Raw genomic sequence first — 18,034 nt, 5'->3', positions numbered from 1 at the left:
TTGTTGGTAGAGGTGACTTGCCCACTACAGATTATTACAGATTATTCGCATTTGCTCCTGACTGAGCAGAGTATCAGCCACTGATACAGTGATCATTCAAAAAGCTCAGAATCTTTCTGAACACTGCAGCTGTAAAACAGACAAACCAGATTATCCATGTGATGTCAGTAAACTATCATTTTTACCCAGCAGACCACATCCTAATGCTTAAAATGCTCCTTAAAAAAAAAAAAAAAAGAAAAAAAATGCATTTAAAAGTATATCTGGGATTTAGAATGAATTACAAAATCCTTTAAATCCACATCGTTCACCTCTAATAACCTCTGCTGAAGGCTTTGAGAGCATGTTTAACTGACAAACAGCTTTACAAACCTCATGTAAATACGTTAGACCAGATCTGTAAAAAAAATGAAATAAAATAAAAATCAGGCTAGCTTTCCAGGTCATTTTAATAACTGGCAATACAGCTTTCTTGATTAAAGAACAAAGAAATCTCAAAGCACAGACTGAAAGATAAAAACAAATAAAAAATAATACACTGAAGGACACAACTTTTTTCTCCAAATTCTAAACTTGTAGTTTAAAGGAGGACCTGAGCAAATTAAAATTAAATATCTGGTGTTGTTTCTGTTAGGTATTGAAAATTTTTAATGAAATGTAGCTAGATATTTATCTAAATAAACTTAATTTCTAGCACTGAAATTCTAATTCTAATTAATGTGACATCTGAGTAGCTACACCTAGTTGGCTGAATGCATTACAGCTAATCAGAGAAGCCAACCTGCAGTTTTCCTTTGTCATCTGTTTCAAATACATATCTGTCAGAACTCATCACCAAAATACAGTTGTAAGAATTCACGATGTAGTACTTCCTGTATATACAAAACTCAGTATCTTCAAAATGTTATCTAGGATGCCAACTTACTTTTCATCCATTGAACAACACTGAACCACTAACACAGTCTTCCCAGAAAATGTATTTTCAGCTCCTCTGGGCAGAAGATTCCACTTTATTTTTTAAACACCATATATACATGGGGTATCATATGTGGAAAAATAAAAAAATCAATTTCTATGTTAACACAACAGTAGCATCTTTAATATCAAAGGCATTGTTTTCCCAGATTAATTGCTAAATAGCTAATGTAATTTCTTCAATTCTTTGACCAATTTGAAGATCAGTCTATCTAACAGCATACCAAAAAAATAGATATCCTAATCTTCTTGATTTGGCAAATTACCACCTCTAATCAATATTCTTTCCAATTGCATTTTCTAAAAACTAATCCAAGATATAAACATTTATGCCAAGAGATTTACCATTTCGTTCAAAATTAAGTGAATACTAAGAAGCTTTACTGTCCTAGGATTGAGTAATAAATCTATTTTCCTGTAGAAAAATTACACCTCCACCATATAGTTCTGCCATTATGATAATAGAACCTTCAGATGGAAGGTAGAAAGTAATCCAAATCTAAAGGGAGATGTTTTTTGTAAAAACAAATGCAACCATAAGACCTTAAATTATATTGTCAAAGAATCAAGGAATTTCAAAACATTGAAGATGTTGCACTCCCCAAGTTCCTTTCAAGAGAAGCAGCGGAAGTCAGATAACAGACTACAAAGGTAGAGAGAATTTAAGAATAACTCTCAAATCACTGACCTCTAACATTAAGCTGCAAAAGCCGTGTGTTTTTGTTTTTTACTGTGCAGAATTAAACAATCACTTGGGAAAAAGCTAATACTATAAATAAACTGCATTAGGTACACAGAAGTAATAAAGGCAAGTTTATTAGATTAGCTGAGTTCTGTTGATATTTATTCTGGTATTTTTGTATAATGTAAAATGTAGGTAATATTGGCATTGGACTAAACAAGTTACAGAATTCAAAATGAAGATTCACAAAGAGTTGCTGTGCTAATTAAAAAAGGAACCAGTTTTTCAGAAATGGCATCGTGTACTAAACACAAGAGAAGACTTTCAAATACAGCTCCACAGCCATAAATCTCTATACAAAGGTACATTAAAAAAAAGTCAATCTGCCTGAACACAATACATGGAACTCCCTGAGCAAAGCAGCTCAAATCTCTTTAATTTCTTTTATTCAACTGAAACTTGAAAAAAAGGCCTGAAAACCTTATCTGGTACATCCCACTACGTACAAACCACCTGAACTTTTGCATACCATAGCAAAGAAAAAAATATACAAATATAAATTAATGCAAGACATCTCAAAATTATAAAAAACCTACTATAGTACCACTCTCACAAGCAGAAGCTGCTCCTATAATAGGAAGAAAACCAGAAAAACAAATAAGATCCAGCTATCACTGTTGCAGTCTTGTGAAAGCTGGCACTAAGCTGCTGGGTTACACCTCGCTTCCACAAACACTCCAACAAACTCTAAGGAAGGGGACCAACTGGAAGACCAATTCCTGCCAAGAGCAGGAGATCTGGAATTTCCTGATCTCTTCCCATCCTATCAAGAGTATGCCACAGCACAAGGAACACTAAAAACAAGAAGGGAAAGTCCTCTCCACTGAAGGCTTTAAGCTGAATTGTACAGTTTCACGTCTTTAGCCCATGGCCTCTTTCAGGGACCTTTGTCAAGCCTGCATCAGAGTACCCCCAACACAGACACTCCCTGTGCGTACAAAAGACGACAGAAAGGCTTCTTCAGTACTGCCTTACTTGATGAGGAGCCATAGATGATGTCCTGCTCTTCATTTCTCTTTGAGTCAGCTATGAGACTGTGGTAACAATCAAGTCTGGGTTGAAGAACCTGAACAGATCCTTGAGAAGAAACTGAAAATTTCAGACATGAAGAAGCAGCAAAAAGTATCAAACCTGACTAACCTTTCAACTAAGGTGCTGTACTTATTTCAAGCCTACATTCAAACAGCCCTCACTGCAAGAACTAGATGGAGTTGTAAGTTACACATCAAATATGAAGGTTTTAAGCAATTAGACACAGATTCTTCTAAACATTCAGTTTCACTTTGAAAGGGCATCAAACATAAAATCATATTTAAATCACATGGCACTTTTCTATCTCTAATAAAGATGGGGATTAAGATACATCAAGTTTATACCATTTGAGGGCATTAATGCTTTCATTTATTAGAAAAATAAGCCTTTTTTTCTCCTAAACTAGGCATTAACTCCAAGATACTTTATTAAGAATCAAACTGTTTCCAAGAGTCCCATTATGGAACAAGAAAACATCAAAAAGTAAGTTACTGTAAAAATCACCTAACAAACGGCTTGAATCAAAAGTAAATATGCAAATTTTTCAAGTAATTTTATTTGGACAACAAACAAAGGATTCACGTCTTTTTTTTAAGCTGAACAAGCCAAGTTCTGGAGTACTTTTATAAAACTACTCAAACGAAATTAAAAATGTAATGTTACTAATAAAAGCACTCTTTCAAGATTTGTCCTTTCAAACTCTTTAACCTTCTCTGTCACTAGCGCTGACTGATAAGCCACCAGCTGTTTTTTTTCTTCTCCGCGCTACAATGCATTCTCTTCCTTTTTAAGGCTAGTATACCCAAGCAACAAACAGCAGGACTTTAGCCAGCTGCTAGAATGTCACAAACCTATATATTTAGCTCCCATCTCATTTACTGCCATCCCTCAGTGTCAACCATCTAATGTCCCTTTTGCTCCAGCCTCCTGACATTCCTCACAGAGCTGACAACACTGCGGGCTGGATCAGCGGACAAGAAGATACAAGAACACACAAGAACAAAGCAGAGACCTTATCACTTACCAGAGACAGAAGCCATGCCTTGTCATACACACTCAAGCAAAAAGCATTTTGGGTTTTGCTTCCCTCCCACCACTTCTGGACTCATTTTTACTGTTTATAAATTGTGTAGTTGTTTGCATAAATATTACGTTTAGATCTTTAGTGAAATAACCAATTTGTTCTTTTAGCATGTTTAATTAGCAACACTGTTTATTCTAACAGGAAAAAAAAAATCCCCTCCTGTTTGTACACTATCTGCTTCACCTCTGCTTCCTCATTACTTTTTGCACATTATAATATAAACTAAAGTCACATTTTCTTTCCATCTAATATTGTTTTTAACATTAACCCTTTTCCTCATTGCACAAGTTTAAAGAGAATCTTAATTGGGTAGTTTCAATTCCACTTCAAATAACTAAAATAATATCCCTCAAAAATATTTTTTTTTATGCTACATGTTCTGTTCATGTAAAAACACTAATCTAATTACTGTCGTATTTTGGAAATAATTGGATTTTAAATTGCTTAGAATTATCAACATAAGTGAGAAAGCTGTAAAGATAGACAAATTAACAATTTCATGGTTTTAAAATGGGAATCTCTGTTATCATTAGATTCCCATTTGCAATTATTTAAAGGCCCACAGAACCGTTTGGTAGTTCCCTCCTTTAAGTGGTCATAAAAACCTTTAAACAGTAATTGAAAGATTGTTAACAGAAACTCTCTCAGGAAATCAGATCCTGCGAACAATCTAATAGTAGGCATGCTTAAGCGAGATAGTGAAAAATCTGTTTCATCCTATTCACTAAGATGCGGTTTTCAGAACACTGACAAGACATCAGTTTCAATAACACCAGGAGATGAGTAAAAATTGTTCAATTCCATGCTCTATTTGGGAATCATGACACATTTATCTAGAGAATTAACAAGTTGTGCTGTGTGTAGATTGGTCTCCAAAACCTAACTGTAGGATCCAGCAGTGCCCTCTAAGCCTCACAGTTTACATCATTAAACTCATATTCCAGCAACAAAGGATCCTCAGGATATACAGTCCAACAACTAATTTCCATAATAATACCTTTTAATTAGATGTGACTACATATGACATTACCCAAGGCACTTTAAGTTGGCAATTTAGCTGTAGACTGCCTCCATTTCTCAGTAATTAGAAGCGAGAAAGATACATTTAAGTTGGAGCACACCATTGCAAGTAGCGATACTATAGTAAAAAATACTAAGCAGAAATAGAATTCTTGTACTTAAGGGACATTATTCTCTTTTTTTAATTTACAAGATAAATGCAGTCACTTTTCCTGTCCTCAAAAGGAAAAACAGACTTTGTAGAAACAGGCTTTGAGGTTATACTTGTTTATGCAAAGAAGAGGTTCTCAGTAACCACTTAATTTTATTTTATTAGTTACTGGAACTTTAGACAAAGTTCTTCATCCCTTTAAGGCAACAGATTTTATGCTGAATTATTCAGCCTTTTATAATTCTAAGCTACAAAATATTTTTATTTGCCACCTTGAAAGATGGGAAGGGAGGAAACACAGAAATTGCACACTTCCAAATCAGAAGACCTCAACACAGTACTATATAAATAGCAATTACTATTTTTTCCTCCATAATAGCACTCTTTCATAAGCAAAGTTAAAAATAGAGAAGTAAAACATCTCACCAAGTAACTAAACCCCACGATAAAGATGCATAGTATTGTTTTGTGGATAAAGATAGGCCTTACTAATTACAGCTGTGATGAAAGTTTCCATATTCAAGCAAGGTATTTTTGGAAAAAATGCATTTTATCAAGCTTCTGAAGTGAGTAAGAAAGTAAGGTGTTCACCATTCCTAAACAAACTTGCTTTTCATTCATGTGGCTGATTTTAATTGCTTAATTTAGCTGACTAAATTGTAACTTCTAATCAGAACCAATATGTAGATAATTTTTGCTTTGCTCCTTTAACACACACTTGAGAATTGGTAACACAACTGCAGTTTCATTCATAGACTAGGAGCTCTATAGTAAAATGAACTGAATTTTATGAATTCTTAGGGGAAGGTGAATCAGAATTCTTACCTCATCTAAGACACATCAAATTCTGAAGTACTTATTTCTATCCTTAAATATATTGAAAATACTTGCAGTACTTCACACGCAGAACTAAAAAACCTCACTTTCTAAATAAACATCATGCTTAGTCATAGCTTTGTACACAGTTTATCCTACTTCACATTCATTAGGGGTTTATTTACCAAACCAGGTCTAGAATTTCATGAAAATACTGAGACATATCAGAGAAAGTAATTTTAAATTGTTTCATCAAAACAAAGGCAATTCCCCTTCCAAAATTTAGAACAAAACCCAGTAGAATTATCTAACTGGTATAATTTCTCATTCTACTACAGACTAAGTGATATACTTCAAATGTAAAAGAAAGTAAGATTAGAAACTCTTAATGCCTATTTGCTGTTGTACAAATATTTTTTTCTTAAAAAAAAAAAAAAAGAAATTTCTTTTCTAAAGAAAGAGATTTCTCAGTGTTGACCATAATGAAATGAAAAATTAAACTAGTAATTCCATTCACCTTCTGGAAACATTGTTACAAGAACATTTCTCTATGTATTTACAGCTTCCATAATAGGCAAACTTGCAAATTTCAAACCTAAATCCACAGAACAGGTCAGAAACACAGAAGACAGTCTAAGTGTAGTACCTAATATTTCCTTTAGTGTTTTACAGTCTAATCTGCCTTGTTTGCTGTAAATGACTTCTGCTGAAACCTCTTAGCAAACCTTAAGTCTATGTTCTAACTGTAAGAAGGCAACACATAAAAAGACAAATGAGTGAAAACTGAAAAGCACCTGAAACACCTTCAAAAGCTCACCTTGTTGTGAGCATTTAAGGGTACATGCCCCACAACATAAGCACTACAGAGTTATGTGCTTCAGCCAGCATCAAGCACTAAGAGCAGCAGTATTACAGCCCAGTAATACAGTAATAGTAGCACCTTTGGGTATCAAATCATACTGAATCTATTATCCTGAATATCAACAATTACAACACTACTGAAAGAGCAGCTTATCAACAACTGCTACAGTCAGGCTTCATTTCTACTAACTTTTGCCTTTTACTCTGGGATTTGAAAGTAAGGAGATGGGGTACTACCACTTCTTACAGCTCTGTGATGACCAACATCACTGCAGACACTGCAACAGAAGAGGAATTACCTCTTACTTATCACAGGAGAAACAGCAGAAGAAAGTTATAACATGAGGCTTTGAAATGTACTTCAGGTTTACGTGTCAGCCTACCTGTCTGTAGTGACTTGAGATTTAGAGATATATACGTTCCAGCCCTATCTATGTTACAAAACCAGAGTTTCAGGTCTCTCTTGTTTTAGCTTGTCCATCAGCTGACTCACAGAAAAAAGTGGAGTCCTTCACAAAGACTCAAAGGCCACTGTTTACAACTTCTCAAGTCTTAAGGACAACATTTGCACTTGCAGAAGAAAAAAAGATATGCAAAATATTATTGTGGCTAGAATAATTTGAAAGAATCTAGTGAGATTGAAGCCCAAGAGGCACTATTTGAGTATTTGTGTTGAAAGACATCAACTTTCCTCTACTTTTAATGCAAGTGACACTCAGTTTTTAAAAAATGGTGATCAAATTAACAAGTTCAAATTATAAAATTCAAACAACTAGGTTAAATAGCGAGACCCAGACAATTAAGATGTTGATTTGAATAATATATTCATTATCATCAGTACTTAAATACATCAGCAATATAACAATGGGTCATTTCCAGATGGAACAGCAGTACCGAGATATGTATTTAATGCACCATTCACATCTTTAGACAATCTGTACTTCACAGAGAAAAAAAATAATCTGCAAACTGTTGCATATTTAAGACAACTTTAAATCACAATTTAATTAATAATCTTCCCAAAACAAGCAGTCCCTGTACCACTGAACACAGGGCAGAGCCTTCAGCATCCTCTGACACCAGAGATCACATCTGCAACTAGAACAAACTCGAATTTTTTGGTCAGTATGCTCTGAGTGTTTATAAACCACACAGCTGAGAGAGACTGATCAGGCTTACATCAATACTCTAAAGAGACAGAAACCTTCTGAAAAAGCATTAATCAACCTCAGCAACTGAAGTGTTGGGTGGATGAATGTACACGATTAAGACAGGTGCATGAGCCTTCCTGAAGAGGGGAAATGCTATACTATAAAATAAGAGACAACAGAGTACAAATAAAGTGTAAAAAATAACTGGCTGCTCATCAAGCAAAATTATTATTCTTAAAGTACTAAATGCATTGGAAAGAAGAATTCACTCAAAGTAGTGCAGCAAATTTCAAAAGGAATCAGCGTCTTCACTACTACACACTGCTCTTAAAGAGAAAAGAAACATAAAAGCTTAGAACTATGAATTAATATTTTGCCAAAGTGACTGAAATTAAACAACAGGGTCCAACTAGTTTACCTACTAGCATTAAAATACAGCAGAGACTAATTTCATAAACCGAGTAGATCCATACTACAATTGATGAAATTATCTATTAGCTACAGAAACCTAAAATCTCCTATGCAGAGATACCTATTGACACAGATTTTGTGCTTTTTAAATCCAACATTCCAAACCAGGACACATACATAAATGACAGTTCTCAAGTAGTGAAACAAAAAATGGAAAATGGAAGGAAATGCCTAAAAGTAAAGTTTATTCCCAAAGGTGGATTTGTGTACAATCTTCCTCTCAAGGAAACTTAGACATAAGAGAACCAATTGACCAACACCAATGAGACACGTACAAGGAGCAAAATAATCTGTTCTTTTGAAATATGGAAAAAATTCAGACCCCAAACGAATGCTATGCATTACACTGAAAACTTTTCCTTGACAAGTGATGTACATTTTAAAATGTGTTAGTAACTTCAAAAATAGCATAATCTCAAAACAGCACACCTGTTTCAAAAAACTCAATTATGTTGCTAAAAGGCAACTTTTTCTTTTTTTCTTCTTTTTTTTTTTTTTTAATTAATATGTACCTTTAAGGTTTGTGGGCAGACTTACTCTAGTAACAAACAACAGACCTTCTACCACTGAGGGCATGTAAATTGATTTTTACCTAAGCATATGATTTAGGAGAGATACAAAAAAAGCTGATATTCTGACTGGAACTCAAAACTACATTAAATAGCAATTCTAGATGGGTCTTGGTGCCATTTTATCCTGGCAAAACACAGAGCAAGCGCAATTACCTAAGACTCGCATTTCACTGATCTACCCCTATGAAGTTACCAAACTCCTGCTGTTCTTTGACTGGAAAGCATCAAATTACTTTTGCAAGAGCAACTCCATAAAAAATATGACTATAAGTAGTACCTAAACTACAGAGCTACTAAAAAGGAAAAAAAATCTAATATATGTGACAAAAGCTGACTGACCACTGCAGAGGGAGAGGGTGAAGACATGGTATTATAGCTACCAGGTTAAGTTTCTGTGAAAAGTACTACAGTTTAGTGCTATAGTTTCCTTTTGTCATCTAATCAGAGGGGAAAAAAAACATAATCCTCAATAAAGGGTTTTTCTCTCTGTATTTCCTCCTTGCTTAAAACACTGTGCTTTTCAAATCCCATATCCTTCAGGAGTCTGTTTCCACTCTCTAAAGCAAAAGGAAGATCTGTTCCTGATTTTGAGTAATAAAGTATAACTATTAAGGATTCTGATGTCTAAAGAGTGATTTGCAAATTCACCTATGTGTTTTAAACGTAAGTTCTATCTTACTGTTAAGTATTGTCTCAGCATTTACACAATGTGTTTCTATGTTTACTGCAGACCCCAATCCTAGTTAAAGTACAAGACATTAATTCACAAAAAACTACCAACAAGCTCAGCAGGTGTACCCAAGCATACCTGACCTCACAAAAGCAAGTAAAAATATCATGCTGAAGCAGTTCCTCGTCTCTGTATAAAACCCTTCTTTCCCAAAATAAACATTACAAAGAAGAGACTGAAAAAAAAAAACCGGTGTAAAACAAAACCAGTATGCCACAAATCTCTGCCGCACAGCTGACCTTTCATTACCTGTATTTGCACCCAGCTCTCCTAGACTTAAGTCTTGCAAGAGCTGCTACACAAAGTTCTGAGGAAAAACAGTTCAGCAAGAGCAAGCACAAGCTGACACCAGAGAGTTGTAGTACATAATCAACTGAAACCATGCACCCAAATATTTCTGTAACGAAAGAAAGAAAGAAAGAAACATGCACATAAAGTGCGGAATTCAAAATGGAAGAGTGTTCTAAGAAGCAGCTCTGATCAGATTGCCCACTGAAAGCCTGACTCTGCATAGAAAATGAGATGAGCCATAATGAAAGGCACTACAGGAGCAAAACCAATCACGATGTGTGAGGTGCCCCCGCCTGGAGAGGGGAAGATTTAGTTTCAGATAAGCATTGTTAGAGGGAGAGGCGTGGGCAAGAGGGAATTCCACCCTCTGCCTCAGGGGATGGGCCCTGTGAGCCTGGGAAGAGTTACCCCATCCCGGACCCTGGTGGGGCAGCAGCCCAGGGTCTTCTGGTCAGGTTTGAGCCCCTGGAGTTTCTCCCTTGCTCTGTTCCTAGTGGTCCCTGACCCTGAACTCCACCCTGGTTCTGTCCCTCTAAACCCATCACCCTGCCTCTGTTGGGGCTCTCTGTCTCTGGATCTGAGTTTGTTCCTGTGCTGAATAAATGGTTTCATGAACAGAAGCCCACCTCGTTGGTGTTCCATGTCAGTCATTGGTAACTGTAGCTTCCCTGGACATGATCCCGGAGCTGCAGAACTCAACAATGATGCTAGACCTATTCCAAAAAACTTTCCCTTCCTTTCCAACCTCAAATTTTGTAATTCCCACAGTTAAACATTTTTCATAAAATTAATGTATTAGAATAATTTTAGTTGTTTCATCTAAAGAAAAGTAACAGGTATCTTCAAACTAACTATTTAGACTAATTTTCTAGACTACAATTCTTCTTTAGCACTTTATATTATAGAGCACAGTCCTCTTAATGCATGGTGAAGAGAGGCACCCAAATGTCTAGCACTGGCTGTTGATGTCAGATTAAGGGATTCCTACCCCTACAAGCTGGACTTGTATTCTGATTAAAGAATAAAAAAATTCCACTGCTTGCTGCATGGAGTGTCATATACATGCTGGACATGGCATGTAAACATGCATACAAAACATGCTTAAAAACTAGGAGCTTAATATTATGATGCTAATTTGAAGAAGTTACTAATCAAGTACCAAGCATCAACATAAAAACATGATGTCCTAACAAATATGCTTAACTTTCCTAGTACTACCAGATGCAACTCATTTCTTCTCCCAGATTTCCCAATTTACTTTGAAAAATATGAAGGGGAACATTGCCAAAGCAAATGCAACTAACTAAGCTCTTACTTTACTTGTCTTATTTCCACCCTACCTTCCTTTTTATTTACACACACAGAAAGACCACAGGATCTGCAAAGAGCAAAATTAATAAGAATAAAATTGGAAGAACATCATTAACAGATAAATGACACGGTAATCACCTAACTTAATTGCACTAAATTCTTGAAGAGTTTAAAAGAGAAAAAATAATTGAGATATGGACCAAGTTAATTGGTAATGCTGAGATGATGCTCAGCCTGCAAGATTACTGTAAGGGACTAAAGGACAGGGTTTTTAATTCCAGTGTATTCTAGACTGTCTTTCATCCTTTTGCCTCCAAGTACAAACATGGTCTGGAGGCTTAACCAACTTATTTATAAAATTATGACAAAGTCTGCCATACTGCACCAAAAAAAACCCCAAACCAAAACACTCACCCAAAAAACCACAAAAAAAAAACACACAAAAACAAAAACACCAACAAACAAAAAAAAAAACAAACAAAAAACAAAACCAAAACCTAAAAATAACCCTAAAAATAAGAAAATCAAAAGGTGATTCAGATGGTCAGTAGTAGAAGAATATCTAATAAAACATTAGATAAGAAGGGTAAAAAAAAAATCTTCATACAGATATTAGGGTAAGTCTCCATTTTAACAGCACCTAAACAAAGGGGCCCTTTCTCAATCCATTCCCTTACCATGTGCAACCAAAGCACATAATGCCTCTTATGAATATATACAGAGTTCAAAATCAAAATTAAATTTTTTGTTCCCGTTACTTCTACTAGAATGCTTTTCCAATGACCCCATTAAGACTGAAAATTAGTAATCAAACTACTTTCGTTATTTCATATACATTTGTACTTCCATCAGTAGCTGACCATTTTCCAAATCTTCCTGCAGCCCTGCCATCATTCTCTATCCCAAGCTTATGTACAGAGACGAGTTATAGTCTCTCTTTCCTTCAAACTGCAAAGGTAAACAAGGCTAAGTCTTCTAGCCTCCTACCCTGTTTACCATTAGGGAATGAAAAGCTTAAGTAAAAGAATCAGAACAATAAAAAGAAGATGTTATCATTTTCCTAATCCATATTAGGGATGCTATTAAACTCTGATATTACAAATTGAAAAAGGATTTAAACACTTTGTAAGTAAGTTCCCCATAGTAAAATGAGTCCCTGTGTTCATCATTGTGTTGTACTAATTAAACAGTTTTAACTAAAATGGTCAGAAAGTACGCACAAGCTGTTTATCACTGCTGGCCTTTGAGCTTCAGTATACTCAAAGGACATGCTACTTTAGATGCGATAATTACTGAGTTCTTACATTTTTACTGAAGAGGCACAGAAGAGCTCCAACAGAGAATTTCACATTAATCAGAGATAACAGGCTACTTATTAATAATAAAGCCATTATTATAATAGAAAAAACATTTATTCAGTTCAACATTTATAGGTACTAATTCCAAAAACTGTTTAAATTGATATCAGGCAGAAAAATTAGTCTCAGCTCTTTAGGGAAATTTGAGAAAATTAATCATTTATCTGAAGCATAAGAAGTGCTAAAGACTATTAACTATTCACTCACAAACAACAGCTTATCCTCCATTCTTCTGCTTCTTAAGAGGAGATCAACAATTTTTTCTGACATCTTTCCTTCTTACTTTTAAAAATTCAGATGCAAGTTATTTCACCATGAATTGGAAATGGCTTCAAAACATATAGACAAATGTAAAGACTTATATGAGATTATAAATATTACACTGTAGAGAACTCACTTTTAACTTAAGGGCCAAATACAGACAATTAACGGAATTTCATTTCTTGGCTGCCTTTTGCACAAGTTCTCTCTCAAGTTTCAGGCACATATACACATGGCTCAAAAAGTTAAGTATCTCAAATCTCACTTTTAATACTAAAATTTCTATAAAGATTAAACACCTTTTCAAGGGTGCTAGAAGAAAAAAAATACATAGACAAATATATGAAAAAATACATATACAAATAGACCCAATTGCAAAACAGTAACTTACTATAAAAAAAGCGCGCCACAAAGGAGACCATCCCAAAGTTAACACAATTTATCAGACTGTGACTACATAATAGAAAATTTCTCCTTATTAATACAACACACCAAAGAAAATTAATTCTTCCTTAGCAAGATTTTTGCATATCTTCCACTTACTTACTAGTACAGAAGTAGAAATTCAGACTCTGCACAGTCAGCATTTAAAAACTACAGGCTGTTTCGGTCAATTAATTTTTTGGCAAGCTAAACCTTACATCAACTAGGGCCTTCAAATAAATATTAGATTAAAAATACTCAATATGTACAAGTATTAGAAAAACAAATGAGAAGCCTTCAGGGGATTTTATATATTTATTTTAGCCTTTAACTTTATATACTCCGCTTTCTGTGGCTAACCAAAGGATAGTAAAACAGCAATATCAAAGTGATGTGGCCTACGAAAATTTACTGTTTCATCTTTTGTGTATGTTTATATATACACCTATATAAAGCATGTTTGTTTAAAATTATGGTAAACCACTATTTTTATGCCTCACAAGTAACTGAGTAACTGTGCACAAAATAGCACTGTAATACTATCCAGTATTATTACAATCAGCTAACCAATATGTTCAAAATTCTAAGTCAAAAATATTTACCATAACAGAAGTTTATTAAAACACCCTAACATTTTGCTGATTATTTTTTAATTTCTAAAAATATTATTAAGTATAATTCAGAAAGCCAGTTTCTGGTCACTCTTCTCTGAGCAATTTCAGGTTTATCCAACTTTATATCTTTGTAATGTATACAAGACTGTCAGTTGGAAGAAAATTATGGCAACAGAAGAATCAACTAGATTTATCTGGGAAATTCACTCTCATAGTCTATACAGCATGTCTCTCCTAAATCTAGTAACAACTAAATTAACTGCTGAATATGAGTAAGAAATTTCATATACTGTTGTGAAAATTCTCACAGGTAACAATTTCTATCCTTACACACAAATTTACCTTTACGGGTGAAATTAATACTTACAAGTATTACTTACTTCTTTTTTTTAACAGGTTGGAATCATTGTGCTCCAGACCTTTTGAACACTGTGTTAGCCTGAATTCAAAGCACATTACTTAGTTTCTAACTTGCAGAAAGATTTTAGAAATGGCCCACACACCAAATCACATATTTTTATTTGTATGTAGTGGTATATTCTAGTTGATTAACCAGTTATTGAGGTTGTGCAGCTCCCATTCCAAGCAGCAATGAACACTGAGAACACCGGGCTTGGCTCCCCAGTGAAGCTTGAACTGCCAGGTCCCACCACAGCAGCAAAAGCATCACATTTTCTGGCACACACTTCACATCCATCATCTCACAAGAACCAACAGCCTTTTTATTATGGGTCACGTGTATACAAATCACAAGCTTCTCCAACTTCTGAATGCCTAAGAGTTTATTAAAACAAATTAGTGACCACTGCAAGGCGGTTCTTCTCAAAGCAAAGAGCTGGCAGTAGCTAGTGAAATCATTACTTTGTCAGTAACTAGAGAGAAACTCCTGCTTATTTACATTATATTTGATAATTAACTGGCAGTGAAGAGCTAAGCTACTAAAGCACTGATTTCTAGAATGGCAGCTTAATAGTTAAGGGAATTCCAACACATTTTTTCTTACTCAATCCTTATACAGCAAGCATCGAGTTCTGTAAAAACTACAACAAAATAACTACTTCACAAAGAAGTGAAATAACTCTTCACAAAGAATACATTGTCAAGTTATGAAACTGAGATTTCAGTAACTAAGAAACGTTTTTAAAAGCCACTAAGCAATATAATTCTAAGATATATGGAGGTATTAAGTCCAGAACTACTTCCATGGCTTTGTGTAACAACTGCATTGGAAAATTCCTCTAAAAAATCTGTAACTCTGAGGAGTTTCAAAAGAATTACTGTTTTTGGTGTGGGGACATGTATGAATGTACACAAATGTATACAGACACATATATGTTTAATGTGGAAGAAAAATGCAATACAAGGGAAAAGAGATGTCCTTAGTGCCAGTGCAAATTCCTTGAACACTTTTCCCAGTAGACATATTTTAATCCCAAAGTAAAAAACCTGAAAAGTTGAAATGGGAGAGAAGGCATTTGTCTAAGTATTCTGTTCTGAAAATAAGGACTTGCACTTAAGTTTCTTAATGGAGCATGGCACAGAGAGGTTTACTTAGAGGCCTGTATGTTCTAAGCAGCATTGAAATAATAAAACCTCATTTGGAGAGCTTAATTAAATTAAGCATACAAAGGAAAGCCACAAAAATACACAAGTGTTACTTCCATTTTTGCTGTTCTGTACTTTCTTCCACTTTATATCACTTTAATGTACAAATCCCTTAATTGCACCCTGCACTCCTCTACTGAAACAGAACCTGCAAATTCTGTAAGGGAAGAGTAACACAGTTTCTTATTTTGTCACTGATCAATGAAAGCAGTTGGGGTAGTCAGGATAGATTTTGAAAGGACTGTTTTTCCTAGGTAGTTTTTAGAAACGCTTCAGAGCAGATGAATTCAAAACAGTTCCAGTTAAATGAAACCATTCTCCTTCAGAAGGTAAGTGTACAGTGAACACCCCATGGAGACCACAATATTGACAGGAAAGCAAAGAGTTTTGCTTAAGCAGGGTGAGGAAAGAGGAGATGACAGAACAACCAACCCTGAGATAAAGACACTTCTATAAGCAACAGAACTGGTTACACAGGTATGGGACAAACAGTAATTGAGATTAAGTTCAGTCTCCAAAATGTTTCTGAAGGGCTGCTAAGCATTCTGCAGCTGACTTTTAGAGACACACCAAGAGGAAAAAAAACACTATCCCAAGAACTACTTTCCTCCTCAAATTCACTTCACAAGTGTCTCAGGACAGACAATACCGAACGAACGAGATAATTAGGATCTTACATCTGTGGTTTAGCAATCCATGCTTGTTTGACATTTAACACAACCTTCTTCCACTCACACTCACTGCAAATCAAGCTAAGTGGAACATACACTGATTCCCTAGTATCCAAAGCAACTCATCATGATCCAAGGGTAGCATCACATGAAATTTATATTTAAAGACGATCACAAAGATCAAAAAATAATTTAGGGACTAAAAAGATATACTTACATCTGGATATTCTTTTACAGGCACATATAGTTTCTCTTGTAACTGTACAATAGGTCCCACAGCATCTGGTAATTCTGCACTTCTCTTCTCCGTACTACCATTTAATGTGTCGTTATACATGTCTTTCCGTACTCTGCTAATTTCTGTGGGGGAAAAACGTATATTAGGCGTTAAATACAGTAACAGATTACAATCTAACATGTTAATTTTCTCTTTCTACTATTTCCCAAATCTTAATGCCATTTTCTTCCTCTTCTCATGAAGATCATAGCAGCTGAAAGATCTACTCTGGTTTTGTTTATTTTTCTTCTGTTTTGTTTGAGGGTTTTCAGTGTGTTTTGTTTTGTTGGTTTTTTTTTAAATTGCAGCACCCATCCTTAAATGTCTCTCATGTCTGTAAATTTGCTACCTACTCATCCTGTTTATGGAATTCAGCTACTGAAGCAAAAATTATGTGCACCTTCTCAGAACACTTACAAGATTGCTCACTTCATTTTAAAGGTGTGTAAAACAGTTCTTTAATGTTTTTCTAAATAATAAAGCAGCTAGAAAGAAAAAAAAAATTAGAAATCTGTACCTAACATAAAAAATAGAAAAATGCATCTATACAGTACTTTTGCTAGTTATGGGATTAACTACAGCACTGGGAAATTAAATGGAGCATCTTTCAGCAATGGGAAATAGGACAACTTAATAGCACAGTTCATGAGCACATGGTATGACAACAAACCGGTAGATATTGTTCTACTGACTACCCCCAAAGAGATAATGAAAAAAACAAAGTGCAATGTGGTATTAGAGACCTGGGCAAGCTCTCTCTGTGCACCCAGAAGCCCTACTACTTCAAATCAAAGTAATGAAAAGCTCCTCAACAACACCAGGGAATGTCAAGGGTGAACTTCAAAGTACTGTTTCTACCATTTACACCTGTGTTACTCACATCTTGCAGTATTTACTTGGAAGATGTAGTTTAGAAGTAATAAACAAGGTAGTTAAAAATGGATAATTTTATTCAAATCTACATTAGCATCACTATCAATCAATTAGATTGATAACTAACTAAACTAACATATCAACTACTAAATCAATGAGATTATTTCAGTATCACTGAAGAATTACTTAAAATGAATGTATTAACCAAGTTTCAAACCAAAAACTAACATTGCAACAGGACTGTTCCCAAAGCATTAAAGACTTACAATAGCATGGGCTGTAACAAAGCCAGTTATCAGTAATTCCAGTCTTTTACTTAGAATTGCAACAACTGCTTTCAAAACCTTCAGAATTAAACATGACACTGAAAACAGAAATCTTATGCTTTCATCTAAATACAAGAAGCCACAGAAAGAAGTCATCACTTGAAACTATAGCAGCAGGCAAGAGATTAATGTAACCTCTGTTTCATAATCAGTTTCTTCTCTGGCAAATGATTAATAGCTGAGATTCCACCACCTGAAAAGCTGTGGGGTGGGGGAAGGCATCAGGAGACCTCTCTGAAACACATATTCAGGAACAAGTTGTTTCGCTGCTGGAAACTGACACAGTCATGTGTACTGTACCATGATTTAGTAAAAAACACCTGTTTATAATGGGGAACACAAATTTTGTCACCATATAATCACAGCTGAAGGAAAAAATACTCATCTCCTTCTACACACAATTTTGGCAACGAGCACAA

General features: G+C 34.9%; 1 protein-coding gene across 11 annotated transcripts in view; it reads right to left on the bottom strand.

Moving 5' to 3' along the window:
• The window catches only part of QKI (QKI, KH domain containing RNA binding), a 147,758-nt gene that overhangs the window by 94,529 nt on the left and 35,195 nt on the right, over positions 1–18,034 (bottom strand). For all 11 annotated transcript variants that reach the window (XR_001520275.3, XM_033512643.1, XM_033512645.1 and 8 more), the window contains exon 2: positions 16,357–16,499. Coding sequence is in view for 10 of the 11 variants with exons in the window: in XM_033512643.1 (XP_033368534.1) it covers positions 16,357–16,499 (143 nt within the window). In the remaining variant the exon portion in view is untranslated. The remainder of the gene's footprint in view (positions 1–16,356; positions 16,500–18,034) is intronic.

The sequence above is a fragment of the Parus major genome, chromosome 3 (genome assembly GCF_001522545.3).
Source record: "Parus major isolate Abel chromosome 3, Parus_major1.1, whole genome shotgun sequence".
NCBI classification, from domain to species: domain Eukaryota; kingdom Metazoa; phylum Chordata; class Aves; order Passeriformes; family Paridae; genus Parus; species Parus major.
Note: the sequence above shows the minus strand (reverse complement) of the source record. Positions and strands in the feature narration are given on the sequence as shown.